Source organism: Ammospiza caudacuta, chromosome 4 (assembly GCF_027887145.1).
Source record: "Ammospiza caudacuta isolate bAmmCau1 chromosome 4, bAmmCau1.pri, whole genome shotgun sequence".
Lineage (NCBI taxonomy): Eukaryota > Metazoa > Chordata > Aves > Passeriformes > Passerellidae > Ammospiza > Ammospiza caudacuta.
This window is the reverse complement of record NC_080596.1, coordinates 20,530,868-20,545,096: the sequence shown is the minus strand read 5'-3', so window position 1 is coordinate 20,545,096 and position 14,229 is coordinate 20,530,868. Positions and strand designations below refer to the sequence as shown.

Below are 14,229 nucleotides of genomic sequence, written 5' to 3'. Positions count from 1 at the left end.
GTGAATGGAACACTTTGTTCCTGTAACAGTAGGGATTCTGCCCCACCAGTTCCTTTGGCTGGTAACTGAGGCTTATTCACTGTCTAAAGGCCCTTGGAAGCAATAGGACAGGTGAAATCTCATCAGTCCTCACACCAAAAAGTTGCCAGCCCTGGAGTTAGTCCCTTTGTGTGTTTGCAGACACTAAGTGGATGTTGCTTTGTTTCAGGCTGCCCTTCACATTTGTCACCAAGGAGGTGGCTGATGCAACCTGTGAATGCCTCCTGGCCCAGGCAGAGCAGGCGGAGAAGACGGGCAAGTCCAAAGCTGCGGCAGAGCGCATGATCCTGGAGGAGTTTGGGCGCTGTCTGATGAGGGTTATCAGCTCTGCAGGGAAGTCCAAAGGTGACCCTTGTGCCATGAACTGCTGACTCGTGCACATGAGCCACAATGAAGCGGACTCAACAGAACACTTAAGGCACAGGGACACTTTGGTTTAGTGTAAAGGATGGATTTAATAATATTTGTTAATTTGGTGCTTGTTGTAAATTGACCCATGTAAGATTGAAACGAGAAATTCTTTTATAACAAGATGTAGAGCCTTTTAAATCTTAGCTAAATCCTCTTCTATGTCAGACAATACCTAAAAGTCAGTTCTTCTTCCCAATGTACAGCTTTTACCCTGGGTTTCTTAAACATTAGATGTGTTCTCCCCTTTCCCCCAGAATAATTGTCTGAAGGGCATATATAAATTATTATAATATATATTATTTACAGTGTATGGATTTGCATCACTGTGCATACAGGAAAACACAGGTGATGTCAACAGCCAGGTCATGCTTTTGCTGACAGGCCTGTATATGGAGGTACCAGTGTATCCAAGAGAATTCTGAAAGGAAATAGGTAGAAATAAGCATCTAAATGAAAGGTAGTACTTGTATTTAGGACTTGACACAGCATGTCCCTGTAGTGCATGGAGCACTGTGAGATGCATAGGCAATAATGCAGAGGGGTTGCTTGCAGATATAGCACTGAGCAAGTGGTGGAAAATGTTTCTGGAGCAGGGCCCAAGGAGCATAGAGGTGAATGGCATTACAGGGAATTTTTGATAGGAATGGGGCAGAGTGCTCAGGTGTTTCTTAAGCTGGAACTTCAAGGCTAAGAGAGTGGCCTGTCCTCAGCAGTGAGGAAGAGCAGGCATGCCACAATGCCAGACTGTCTGCCCAGTGTAGTGTTACCTAAGTGTGTAGCAGATTGATGTTGTTTGGGTGAAGCTTGGTTTTTCAGAGGTCTGCAGCAGCCTGATCCCTCACTGGAAGTAGGGCTGTGCAGTCCCTTGTTTTCTAGGATCAAGCTGTAACCTTGGGAAAGTGTTTAGGCCTGAGAAGCTGAAGTCACTGGAGATGACAATCTGCATCTGAATCGACTTGCAAATGTGGGTAGGGATCATGTTCAGCCTGCTGTGGATATTCAGGATGCTGCTCCTCTCCATGCTGGCAATTTACTTGGCATAAGGGCTCTTTTAGTGTTGTTTAGAATAATGGTGAGAGCTGTGATCAGAGAAAGTACTAGCACAGAATCAGGATTGCTACAAAACCAGACACAAATCCTTTTACACTAAATGGGGGGCAATCAGCTATAGCTGGGCACAGACTAAGGCAGGGGATTTTTTTCAGTATTTGTTACAGGCAATATCATATCACATTTTTGATAGTGGAATACATTTGCAGAATTAACCTGGTGGGTTACTTACCTATCATGAACATCCATTAACCATGTTTAATCAGAGGCATTTTTATTACCTGTCTCTCTGCAGCCTGAACTGCTATGTTTTTCCAAAAGGGATTTTGCATTCCTTCTATAAAACTGTAAATACAGAGAAATGCAGGGCCAGGCTGGGGAGAGGTAGGGGCTAGGCACACCAGCAGCAGAGATTTGTGCCTCTGTGTGTGAAGGCAGTAGGGTGGGAGGATGCTTCACCTCCCAGCCCTGTGCACTGCACAGAAGGCCCTTGACCCTTCCCTGGTGCCTCCTTGAAATGCCTGGGAGGCATGAAGGGCTTGGGAGGCAGTCAGCAGCAGTGGTGGGCTCACAGACCAGGTCTGACCTGCCTGAAGGGCTCTGTCTGCTAAGGACATCTCCCTGAGCACAAATAGCAGTGTTTGTGCAAATCTCTGAAAAGGGAATCCACCTCTCCTGTAAGTAAATGCCACATTTTTTCATTATTAGGACTTGGATTTACTAAAAAATCAGTGCAGTAACTTTACCTGTAGATAGTGCAGATATTCTGTTCCCTTCTAGTGACCTAATATAGTCTGTCCAGTAAGATTTGTATAAATGTAAATTAGTGTAAGTGAATAAAGTAATACCTACTTACGTTATTTTTCAAACAGATTGCAATATGCCTTTTGTTTAGACTTCAATCTGTGTTAATTTTGTATATATTCAGTGTCTTACTCTAAATTGCACCTTTTGTGATGTGTATTTATATACAGTGTGCAAAAGCACTTGTGAAATTTAGATTACAGTTGTAATTATGTATGATGGCATTGATGGAGAATATTTTGCTTGTAAAGACTTCGAAGGTGCAATCAAATGCTCTTAGTTCTTCTATTTTGTTTTGAACAAGCTTTGTCAAATATTAAGCTTGGATTCCTCTCTCCCTTCTCCCTGGTGTAGAGTGTATGAATTGGTTTTTGTACTTCCTTAGCCATTTGCATCAAACTGCTGGACAAGATTAACAGTCAAGTTCATCCAGTTACATAAAAAATAATTGGGAATGGGGCAAGGATTCATTTTATAGTTCTGTTTACATCCAAAAGTAGAAAAATTAAATTTATATTTACAAGACCTATTCAAAGAATACACTTTTCTATATTGTACAAATAAAACAGTCAGATAAATCACAAAAAATAAACATTTATACTATTCTGTAAATATGATTTTTTTTGCACTCCTTTGCTTCAGCACTGACAAATATACACAGGTTTGTCACTGAAATATCAAAATAAATTGTTAATACTAGGTCCACTTCTGATGCAAGTTCTGACTTGGATTTTCAGTGTGAGACCAAATGCTACCAGAGATAAATAAATATCCCTTGGTTACTGGTGTGCTGTCATGCACAGCAATCCATTGCACAGTTCATAACTACCTCATCTTAGGGCTGGAGGTGGAGACAGTGCAAGTGCTCCAACATTACATGATTGCAACCAATCTGTCACTGAGATTTCAGCAGCATTTTGCCAAATGTTGTCCCAAAAATCACATACAGAGGGGAGGGAATAATTTCCTGCAAAGTCTCTTGCAGCTGGAATGGCTCTGTGACTCTGATGGCTTCAACGTGGTTTTTTGCATAGGTATTTGGATTGGGGAAAGAAAAGCCCAGAGGTTCTGGTTTGTTCCTCCCAGCAGTGATTGTATGAATTCCTGTGGTGCTGCTGCTCTCAAAGCAGAGCTTGAGGGGTTGGGTGCAGCAGAACTAAGGGAAGGAGGAGAAACTCAAACCAGCCAGGGACAGTTTTGTCAAGTCACTGGTAGGCAGAATGATACCTTTAATATTATTACTGCCTAGGATGTGGCAGATCCCCAGTTTTCATCCCAGTTCCATCATGGATCTTGAAAGTGACTGAACAGCAGGCTTTGTGGGAATTAGTTGCCTTCCATCTCTATGGATGCAACTCCAGTTCTGCATGGCAAAGGGAAACCCCTTGGCAGCAGTTCTGCCAAACTCTGCTATTCCAGGCAAAGCACTGGAGGCAGCTTCCTGCCAAGGAAATGAAGTACCTCAAGAAGCCTCTCCTATTTGGTGGCATCAAAGCTATGCTTCAAGTGATCAGTGGAAACATTGAAAGGAGGGTGCCATGTGCCCTGGGCTGCAGGACACAGGCCAGCCCTGGGAGGATGGGTCTATGAAATGAGAACTTAAATGCTTGCCCTGCTGCAGCACACCCATGTATTCCTGCCCCTGGAGGAGGCTATTGGTGCTCCTGGATGCCACTGGACACAACAATCTGGTACAGGCTTAGGACTGATCCAGAGGATCTAGACTGGACCAGCATGTTTAGCTGTTTGATGGGACAGTGAAAGGAGATTAGAGCTTGTGTACAGCTTGAGTGCCACTTGCTTCTCACATCTTTATTTTCCTATTTAAGCTTTCCTGCCCCCAGCTTTTATAAAGCACATCTTTTTGGTGAGATCAAAGTGCCAGTGCACGTGATTCCCTGAAACCCCATAAAATACCAGTTTTCTTCTGGCAAGAGTACTTGCAGCACTAAAACCACCCAGCACTTCCAGGGACACTGGAGTGCCCCAGGCACCTGGAGCAACCCTGGCTCATCCTGACCTGCCATGAAGTTTCATGAAATACTGCAGGACTGCTAGAAAGGACAGGGGATCAGATAAACCTCCTTGCTTTGTTCAGTTAAACTCTGCTTAGGAGGTTTGCAGTGGCCCAATACACCAGTGCTTATCAGCACTAGTTTTGCCAGTATTGTTTCCTCATGTGTTGCCTAGATCTGTCCAGCACTGAGCTCAGCAAGGAACAGCCATCCTTGGAACCAGAGTACTCAGTAAGACCATGTGTGGGTTAAGCTTGACTGACAGCTAGCCAATGGTGATGGAAACAAATGCTTTCCCTTCAGTCTCTTCAATTTGTGCCTTCCACAAGGGTATTTCAAATTCAGGTGTTGGGTGGGCTGTGTTCTTACGTTTAAGTAACACCGTGTTATTTCCTTTACCAAGACTGTGTAGTGGTTGTTGATGCTCAGCTCCCCCTCAAATAAATGCTTTGTGAGGGTGGGAAAGAGGGGGCTTTCTCCCAGAAGCTCCTGGAAGACTTTCTGTTCTAGACACAAATGCCACAGCTTGGTATTGTTGTTGGCACCTCCTACTTTGCCATACCGGTTTAGGACTTGCTCTGAAATGCTTGTTATGTGGTGCACACTGGCAGAGGGCAGACTCACACCACCCAACTTTTGTATGTAGAGCACTGACCTGCATCTTAGCCTGCTCTCATCTGCCTCAAACAGAGAGGCAAGACAAGGCTCACACTGCAAGTCCAAGGCCAGCTGCTCGGCCACCCAGCCAGCCGTGCAGGTGAGACTCTGTGCGTGCAGTGACAGATCTGTCAGCGCATTGCTCAGGGCACAGCTGGGCAAAAGCAGGCCTGCACTGTAGGGGAACTCTGGGGCCACAGGCCTCCCAGGAGCTGGGTGATACTGGGCACGAATGCTGCCCAGAGTTAGAGCTCTCCTCTGAGACAGGGATACGTCCCAGGGGCTGGCAGTGCCACTGCTGGGTGGTGAGCTGGGGACCAGGCTGCAGCTGGCCAGCAGTTTGTAGTAAGCAACCTGGAACACAGCACAGGTGGGGCTGCCATTGCTGCCACAGGCTTGCTGGAGAGCCCTAAGAAAGTGCTCCAGAGGGTCCAGGCTGAAGGCATGTGTGTGGAGGTGCTGGGAAGGAGTGCCTTTTAGACATGTGTGGTTGGAGGAAAGCCACTTGAGGCTTTCAGCATTGAGCAACAAGCTCAGAAATCCCAGTTTGCGTTTGCTCTTAATAATGTATCTCCCCACAGAGTCTGTTAAGTTGACAAAGCAGCTCCTGGCCTCATCGAAGAGGTTGCTTATTTTGGTGTAATTCCCAGCTAGCAAAGGCTCCCTTCCATAGGGACCTCTGCCATAAAACACATCACACAGGGAGCTCATCAGCTGCACAAACTTGGCAGTCCCGCTGCAGCTCTGAAACGAGGCAAGGCCCAGCTTCTGGAGGTGCTCCAGGGCCTCAGCAACACCCTCGCTGAACAGCAGGGAGGCAGGGTTGACCTTCAGGTGGGAACTCCCTTTACTCCCAGCCCTGCCTGACCCAGGACTGCACGGCTCCAACACCTTCTGCCCGCCCAAAGCTGCCAGCTCCACCACATGCTGCCAACACATGGTGTCACCGAGCCACTGGACCCTGTGGAAGCACTGCAGAGCATTCCTTATCAGCAGGAGGGCATGAGGAACATCAAAGAAGTATGCGATGCTGTGAGCAGAACCAGGTGGATGCTGGAAAGTGCACCGAGTCCTTTTGGGATCTATCCTGATGCCCAAAGCTCTGGCAGTCTCAGCACCACGAGCAGAGGCCCCCGATGTCACAGCCAGCACCACGATCCCAACGCTGTTCAGCTTATGGATGGCCTGACGGAGGAGCTGAGCAAGGAAGGGGCCAGATGTGCTGTTCACCAAGAAATAGCCCAGGGGAGCTGTCCAAGGGCTGGAGATGCCGACTGCCATGAGGACTATCGCTTGTGATGCCAGTGGAGCTTCATCAGCATCAAGGATGCCTGCTCCCAAGTCAACAAAGCCCGAGAGCTGCTTGCTCCGTGGGTCCCACTCCTGCTGCTTCTGCAGAGACACGTCCTGTACCAGCACGGCGCAGCAGCGGCAGGCCTGCTCCCCTCTCTCCACCTTTTCCTGAAGCTGGAGAAAAATGTCACTGCTGAAGCCTGCAGCAGCCTCGTTATTAGACAGCCAGCTGGAAAAAAAAAAAAAAAAGGCAGGATGTGATCAGGAGACGTGGTTCTGGAGAAGCTGAACAACAGGCAGCATATTTGACCACTGAGGGCATGGTCAGCCATGCCCCGAGCTGCAGAGCAGGCTGACACAAGCAGGGCTAAGAAGGCAGCCCTGCTTTCCTTCATGCATAGTCCAAGTTTCTTTCCTCTAACCCCAACCAAGGAAAGCACTGACCATGCAGGGAAGTAACAAAGAAGCTTCAGGACAGATCTGTTACACCTATTTCTACACCAGTACTGAAAATACATTATGAATGAATGAATGAATAACTAGAAACTTGCTTTGTCAGGCTGTAAGGATGAGGGAGGGGAAGAATCTTCCGTAGGTAATCATAGGCCTTAATGTGGTAGAGATGGAGAAAACAAGCAAATTGCCTCATTTCTGGTGAGTAGTCTGCCATCCGCCTCCAGCTGTGCAACTCTCGAGGCAAATCTGTTTAAGAAATCACAAAAGGGCAACTTTAGTGAAAGAAGTAAATGGCTGAAAACAGAGGGATGCTTGACACAAATGCACTGCAGAATACAAGGCAACACAGCAGGGCCTCTGGAACAACTCGGTCCTGAAGTCCGGTGTGAAATGCAGGGCTCAGGCACGGTAGCACTGTGCCTCGCCTTTTCCTTGGTTAAGCAAGGAAACCAAGGAAAAGACGCGAACCGGGGGCGAGGGAGCGCACTCTGCCTCAGCGAGCGTCCCGGCAGTACCTGAAAACTGCGCCTGCAGCAAACTCACGATTTCCTCAGACAGCTGCCGCTTTGCCGCCAGCTCCCTGAGGATGCTCGGCACGCTCCTGCGCCGGGGCGCGGGGCCGCATCTCCCGGCGGCCGCCGGCGGCTGCGCCTGGTGCTGCGCGGCGTGCGGCGGCGGCCTCGGCGGGGCGGCGCGCTGGCCCTGCAGGCTGTAGTTGTGGTCCCCGGCGGGCGGGCTGGGCAGCGGCTGCTTCAGCGCCCGCCCGGGGGTGCTGCTCTTCGTGCGGCCGACGCCCGGCGGCTCCTGGCGGGGGAAGGAGAGGGGAGGTCACGGCACACGGCGGAACGCCCGGGGGGAGCGGGGAGCGCGCCCGGTACCCGCCCGCACCGAGGGGAGGAAGCGGGAGGGCACGGCCCCGCGCCGCAGCTTCCGCCGCAGCCCGTAGCACTCGAAGTCCCCTTCGGCGAAGTGTCGGGAGCAGAGGATGGCGCCGGGGCCGGGCCGCCACGCCCGGCGGCTCCGCGGGTCCACGCGGTTCACGGCGCGGATCCACTCGCGGCGCTGCGCGGCGTCCACCGGGAACCTGCGGCAGAGAGATACGGCGGGATGAGGGCACGGAGGGGCGGCGGGCGGGCTGCGGGGCGGGCACACTCACTGGTGGAAGGAGATGCCGTGCTCGCGGCTCCGCCCGGTGTCGCGGGCGGTGCAGCCCAGCGCGGAGCAGCTCCGCGTCATGGCCGCCGCCACCGCCGCCGCGCCCGCCGCCGCGCGCGCGCCACGGCCCGCCCGCCCATTGGCCGCCGCCGCCGCCCGCGCGCCCGGCCGCCACCTCGCCATTGGCCGGCGGGCCCGTCGGATCGCGGCCCCATTGGACGCGGCTGCGCGGCCGCGTCACCGCGGCGGCGGCGGCGGGAGCTGGGGCGGCCCGAGCCAACCGGGAGCGGCGGTGGCGGCCGCCAATGGGCGTAGCCAGTGGCGAGGGGCGATCCTGAGCGCCAATGGGAGCCGCGCCTTCCGCCCCTATTTATACCGGGGCCGGCAGCGCCCGCCGCCTCTCCCGCTGTGTACCCGCTGAGCCGCGCCATGCGGCCCAGGCAGCGCCCGCCCCGCGTGCGGCGTCTGCCCGCCGAGCGGCCGCGGAGCCCGGCGGGAGGCGGCAGCGCAACTGTGCCCCGGCTGCCGTGAGGAGGTGGGTCCGGGGCTGCTGCCCCCGACTGTGGAAGCCGGCCGAGCACCCTTGGGCCGTTCCCCCGCCCTGGGGCGGCCCCTGTCCCGTGATGAGCCTCACTGCTGTTCACATCATGAGCACGCCATGATTACTGCCCTTGAGCTGAGGACAGGCGGCCCCCGCGCTGCCGGCGCTGCGCCCCGGCTCCCCCCGCTCCCACCGCCCCTAACCCGTCTCCCTCTTCCCCAGGGCCGATGGCTGTTCCCGTCCCGAGGGACACGGAGGACACGCGTGGAAGGAGGCGGCTGCACATCCCCACACACACCCTCCCACCACCGCCACCACCCCCGGTGCCCGCGGCTGACCGCCGCTCCCGCCCCGCGCCGGGAAGGCGCGGCCCCGCCGCTGCCGCCGCCCGGAAGCCGCGGGGCGCGCCCGGAAGGCGGTGGCGGCCGGGAGGCGGTGCCGGGGCTGCCACGTTGGAGCAGTCCGGGGACGGCGAGCGCCGGGGACGCCGAGGTGAGGGCAGGCACGGCGCAATGCTCTGATTTGCAGCTGTTCTCCTCCGGCTCCCGTGGGAAACGGGGCGAGGGTGGCGGTCCCGCCGGCCGGGCCGGGCGCTCCCGGGGCAGGGGAGCCCTCGGGCGCTGAACGGGACCCAGAAAGAGCCGCTGAGGGTGCTGGGCTGCACGGTCCGGGCAGGGTCCTCCCGGGGCTGGGTCTGTTCCGTGGGGTAGGGCAGAGAGCTGCTGTAGGGTGCCCGATGCCTCGGTGCTGTGGGAAGAGCGTTCGCACAGCTGCTGAAGCTTTGCGCACGTTTTCCTGTGTTATGTTCCGCAGCCGTCAGTTTCCTCTACGTGTCAGTGTTATTCTGCTAATGGAGAGTTGTTCCTCCCCTCCCCCGGGTGTCCTCTGGAGAGGGTGGCCTGGGTGTCTGTCTGAGGGATATCTTTAGGAACATGGTCCCTCTGCCGAGCCCCAGTGCAGGTCCTGATCCCGTGGCAGTGCAGCCTCGCCATGCACCATGTAAGCATCACCTCTTTTGGTCTTGCTTTCCAGCACAATGAAGCTGAAGGAAGTAGACCGTACTGCCATGCAGGCATGGAGCCCTGCCCAGCAGCACCCCATTTACCTGGCCACAGGTGAGTTTTTGGGAAGCACGTGCTGGCAGACTGTGTGTGGTGGCTGCACACCATGAATGAAGTGGTACACCATTATTGAAAGCTGGAGGAGTTACTCTGTGCCCTGGGGGCTGGAGTGGGGTGTATGTTTTGGGGTTTTGAGAGGAGTTCTTGCATTGCGCTGATAAAAGCACGCTTTGCATTCTGCAAGTGACAGCCAGCATCCTCCCCTTTCTGCCAGGGAAAGGTGACACCAATCCTAAGCACTTGTGGCTCCTTTGTAACTTTATCCGTGTTTTATGCATCATTAGGGAGAGGTACTTGCCCAAAGCTTTTCCTGCTCATAGTCATTAAGAAACACCCAAACAAAGGGCCATGGGGAGGAGAGTTGTGTGGAACATCTGAGAAACAGAATGATCCCATCTCAGGATCCTTTTTGAAAGGATGATGTTTTTGTTCCCCTTCTTGTGCTGCATTTGCAGTTGCTGCTCTGTGTATCATGCCCTTCTCACTGCCAGGCCTGCTTCCTCACAGGTACCTCAGCTCAGCAGCTGGATGCAACCTTCAGTACAAGTGCTTCTCTAGAAATATTTGAGTTGGATTTAGCAGACCCTTCCCTGGATATGAAGAGCTGTGCCACATTCTCCTCCTCACACAGGTAGGCAGTGTTGTAAGAGAAAAGTACAGTGTGTGGAAGTGTTATGTGTGATATGCATAGAAATGTCGCTTCACATGGTTTGGCTGCACTTGTTGAGGAGAGAAGCAGAAGTTCAGCACTGACAGATGAAGGCAAGTGTGTGCAATTGATGCTGTGGGGCAGCAAGCTTGGACTCTAAGAAAGCAGCTTATGGTTTGACATAAACAGAAAATTTTTGAGTGTATGTGTGGACCCTTTATTTCAGGAAGCCTCTGGGATTCACAAGAAAACAGAATAAAATGTGAAATTGTAAAAATATGGTGGCAGCTTTTCATGTTGCACCATCCTGTTTGTATTTATGCATTTCAGGGGGACTCCTGTAACATGATTAACTTGGGTTATGTTGTGTGTGTTCCTACAGCTGGGAAGCCAAATTCCTGGCTGCACAGCTCCACTTAGCTGTTAGTGCCTTACCATGTGTTTATCCAGACAAGTATTGTTAGCATCAGAGCATCCAGTTCCCATCTCAGCAGCTCTCTGGCAGAGCTGAAACTGCCTCCATCCCTTTTTAAATGCCCTGCTCTGTGAGCAGAGCTGATGTCAAAATGTCCTACTGACCTGCTCAGAGCAGGAGGCACTGGATCTTTGTTTCATTGTTCTACCTTGCTTTAACTATGACTGAGATTCCTCAAGGAATTCCTTGCCATTTACTTTCTGAATTTCTAGAAAAAATTATAGCCAGGATGCAGTACTCCTTGCAAAGTACCTCCCTTGACCAGCAACACAAGAATTTGACTTTGCCTCAGAGAATGCATTAAAAATGAGGTTAAGGGTTGCTTGTTTGTTTCTAATTAAAGATTAGATAGCAGTCTATACGTCAGGCCATATTTTAGTTTTCAGCAAATCATGTCCAGGTGATTAGACCCACAAAAGATAAATCCTTAATTGCCCTCCAAGCAAAGTTTTGCACTGCTTTTGCATAACCATGCTTTATCTTGGAAAGAATAAAGGGCAAAAGGGAAGTAATTGCGCTGTTAATTTTGGGGTTTTGTTTCTCATTGTTTCCTGCCTTCATTTTGGGCTGTTTTAAGTCCTATTCAGTCTTGCTAATGATGCCTGGACAATCCTCTCAGTTACTTCGTTTCTTGCATAGTTAGGTGCAGAAGCATAAAAATCATAGCCAGGAATGGGTCTGTGTGATATCACAGACCAGTTTCCATTTGTAGCATCATTCTTTGGTGAAGCCCTGCTGTAATCTTAGCACTGGGAGCCTGAACACTTGGCTGTTATGGTATTTCTCACCCAGCATATGCTCCTTGGGTACCTTTCTGCAATCTCTATCTTACCATGCAAGAGTTGCTGTGATTTGAAGAAGTTACTTGAAGATTGCCTGGAGGTAACAAATAGATGAGCAATATTACAGTGAATGCTGAGGTATCTCCTTGCCACCTTCCAGTCAATGTGGGTTTGCTTTCTGCTTGCATTTGAGCTGATAAGTGGCTGTGTCATTTTATGTAGAACATACTCATTCTTTGCATGGCTAAACAGCAGGAATGTTGTTTTGCTTAGGCAGGAAGTTAATTGAGTTGAAGGGAGTTTGGGTATTTACAGATGGACACAATCTGTAATTGCTGGAAGTATGTTTGATTCCTCTTGAGTTAGCCTGAGAATAGGCTGTGGTCCAAGAGATGTGTCTGTGATGTTGGCTAAACTTGCTGAGTCCCTGGCATGGCAGACAAAATACTTGCACATCCAAAAGTGCCGATATGGAAAAGCATATGGGATTTTTCTAGTTTCACCTGTTTCTTCTCCTGTATGAAGCTGCTCACAGATAGCAGAGATTTTTCTCAGGCTGTGGCTGGATTGGCTGGCAGCCCTTACTTTGATGCCTGCTGTTGTCAGGAGCACTTACCTGATTTTGCAGCCAGGACATTGGAGATGTTACCAGTTTGTGGGTCATTGGTTGTGCCTCTTGTTAATGAGCAGAATTGGGGCATGCCCTCCTGATGGAAAGGGTTGTGCTGAGACTCATCCTTAGGGAGCAAAAATGGGATGTATCAACCTCTGGGGAGCTGGTGGTGGATGGTGCTCAGACTGTGGGCCCTCTTTGTCTTGCAGGTACCACAAGCTGATCTGGGGCCCTCACAGCATGACCTCAGGGGACAGAGTGTCTGGAGTGCTGATTGCTGGGGGTGAAAATGGCAATGTCATCTTGTATGACTCGGCCAAAATCCTAGATGGGGAGGCTGAGGTGATAATAGCCCAGAAGGACAAGCACACGGGACCGGTGAGAGCACTCGATGTCAACATGTTCCAGGTTGGTTTTTGGGCTGTTTCTCTTAACATACCAGCAATAGAGGAGTGGCCTATCTTAACTCATAACCTCAGATGTTTCTGCTGCTTCCCCTCCCCTGAAAAGCATGAACTATATTTGGTGTTTGAACGCCTCTTTGTATTTAGTAGGAAAAACCTGTCCCATTACTGGCATTTCATATGGGGAATGAAAGTTCTTTCATTTGTTCTTTCCCCTCAGCAGTTTACCTTGTCAACTTAGCTGATCTGTTTAGCTCTGCTTATTTGTGAAGCAGAGGTGTTCTTTAGGGTGTTTTTAGTCAGTCTCTTCTGTGCATTGTGCCAGTCACAGAGGAAGGAATTATGTGCTCTCATGCATGTTTCTGGTGAGATCAGTTTTCAGGTCTCTCCTTTGGGGTTTGGGTAGGATCCACCTTCAAGGCCCCCTTCCTAAGAGGAGACAGCAAGGAAACACAGCCATGTGGCCTCTTGAGCAGAAGGGCTCTCAAAACCAACAATCCTTCCCACACCACCAATGAGCATTTACTTCCTTCTATATGCAGTGTGTTGGTTTTTCCCTGCTGCCACCAGCTGTCTGAGAATTCATTTGGATTTGTTTCCTAAATAACACTTCTGTCCCTGCACACTTGCCTCCAGCAAGGCTGCACTGTGTTCATTGTGCCCTCTCCGAATTGCTTCCTGTCCCTTTCTGCCTGTTGTGAGCTCAGGGCTTGCCTGTTATCAGCCACAAAATGTGACCAAAGGGCACTTGGTGACCTTGGCTCATGTTGCCCTGCCTGGACTTTTGCAGGTGCAGGAGTGCTTTGGATGGCTGCACTCACTGGGCAGGGCAGGAATGCCACACTGTGCAGAGCAAAGTTCTGTGGTGGCCATAACTGCAGCACTGCTTTCTCCTCTGCCCTGTCACTCTTTTCCCTGCATCTGTTCCTATATCCTGAGCAGATAGGAGAAATCTGCAGTGTCCTGCAGGTCTGATGCCTCCCAGCAGCTAAGACTGGGAATGCTGATGCTGAAATACTCTTAATGTCTATTAATATTTCCTACAGACTAATCTGGTGGCCTCTGGTGCTAATGAGTCTGAAATCTATATCTGGGACTTGAACAACTTTGCTACACCAATGACACCAGGAGTGAAGACACAGGTACCAGATTTGTGTTTATTAAATTCTCCAGAGCAGACTCATGGAGAGAAAGATGCATGGCAGTTGGGTGGCAGCTGATTGAGATTTGCAGTTTTAAAGCAGTCTCAGGAGCATGGAGGAGGGGAAGCCTCTTGAAGTCAATCTTGGATAGTAGCTGCATACAGGGGTGACTGGATGCTGCTGCTTTTGTAGCCCCTGGGGAGCAGTGTCCTGGCTGGGCCTGTAAGTGCAAGCGTGCACAAATCCATGCAGTGAGTGGTGTGCTCAGCTTCCCCTGCAGCAACCCTGGATGTGCTGTCTCCTTTATCCACAACAGACCTGCAGTTTTGGCTTGCTGCACAAGCCAGCCATGTCTTCATGTTTTTGTTAAGAAATTGTATTTGGCCAGGGAAAACTGTGGTGTCCCCTTAATCTTTGGGAAATGTTGCATTTTATCAAGCAGCAAGCAGAGTCTTTTAGGCTACACTCCTTTTCAAATACCATAAGCATTACTTGGCTTTTAGTCCTCCTCTACCTGTTTTACTGCATGCACAAATCTGAAGATGGTGAAGGTACACAGAGAAAAGTAGGAGAAAGACAAAAAGCAGCTACTGAGAAGTCAAATGTTGAGGCAGTAGGTTTT

At 51.0% G+C, this 14,229-nt stretch overlaps 3 protein-coding genes across 5 annotated transcripts in view; 2 read left to right on the top strand and 1 right to left on the bottom strand.

The window, feature by feature from the left end:
• The window catches only part of LIN54 (lin-54 DREAM MuvB core complex component), a 38,256-nt gene extending 35,203 nt beyond the window's left edge, over window positions 1-3,053 (top strand). Inside the window, exon 14 of the mRNA XM_058803052.1 lies at window positions 209-3,053. Within this exon, the coding sequence (XP_058659035.1) occupies window positions 209-410 (202 nt within the window). The 3' untranslated portion in view covers window positions 411-3,053. The remainder of the gene's footprint in view (window positions 1-208) is intronic.
• Window positions 2,967-7,961, bottom strand: THAP9 (THAP domain containing 9). Its single transcript, XM_058803798.1, has 5 exons — window positions 7,882-7,961; window positions 7,614-7,809; window positions 7,241-7,529; window positions 6,821-6,971; window positions 2,967-6,498 (listed from the first exon to the last, which is right to left on the bottom strand). Exons 1-5 carry the CDS (start codon window positions 7,959-7,961, stop codon window positions 4,548-4,550), a joined length of 2,667 nt encoding a protein of 888 aa, XP_058659781.1. The 3' UTR covers window positions 2,967-4,547.
• Window positions 7,962-8,673: 712 nt separating this feature from the next.
• SEC31A (SEC31 homolog A, COPII coat complex component) overlaps window positions 8,674-14,229 on the top strand; it is a 40,916-nt gene continuing 35,360 nt past the window's right edge. For all 3 annotated transcript variants that reach the window (XM_058804263.1, XM_058804261.1, XM_058804260.1), the window contains exons 1-5: window positions 8,674-8,913; window positions 9,454-9,536; window positions 10,050-10,173; window positions 12,271-12,469; window positions 13,512-13,607. In XM_058804263.1, coding sequence (XP_058660246.1) covers window positions 9,458-9,536; window positions 10,050-10,173; window positions 12,271-12,469; window positions 13,512-13,607 — 498 coding nt within the window. In that variant the 5' untranslated portion in view covers window positions 8,674-8,913; window positions 9,454-9,457. The remainder of the gene's footprint in view (window positions 8,914-9,453; window positions 9,537-10,049; window positions 10,174-12,270; window positions 12,470-13,511; window positions 13,608-14,229) is intronic.

Excerpts from the sequence above, each read along its gene's own strand:
- THAP9 (XM_058803798.1), bottom strand. The coding sequence starts at position 7,961 with ATGACGCGGAGCTGCTCCGCGCTGGGCTGCACCGCCCGCGACACCGGG. Across the intron at positions 6,972-7,240 it reads GCTGCAGGCGCAGTTTTCAG|ATTTGCCTCGAGAGTTGCAC; the intron begins GTACTGCCGGGA and ends TTTCTTAAACAG. Across the intron at positions 6,499-6,820 it reads CATCCTTACAGCCTGACAAA|CTGGCTGTCTAATAACGAGG; the intron begins GCAAGTTTCTAG and ends TTTTTTTTCCAG.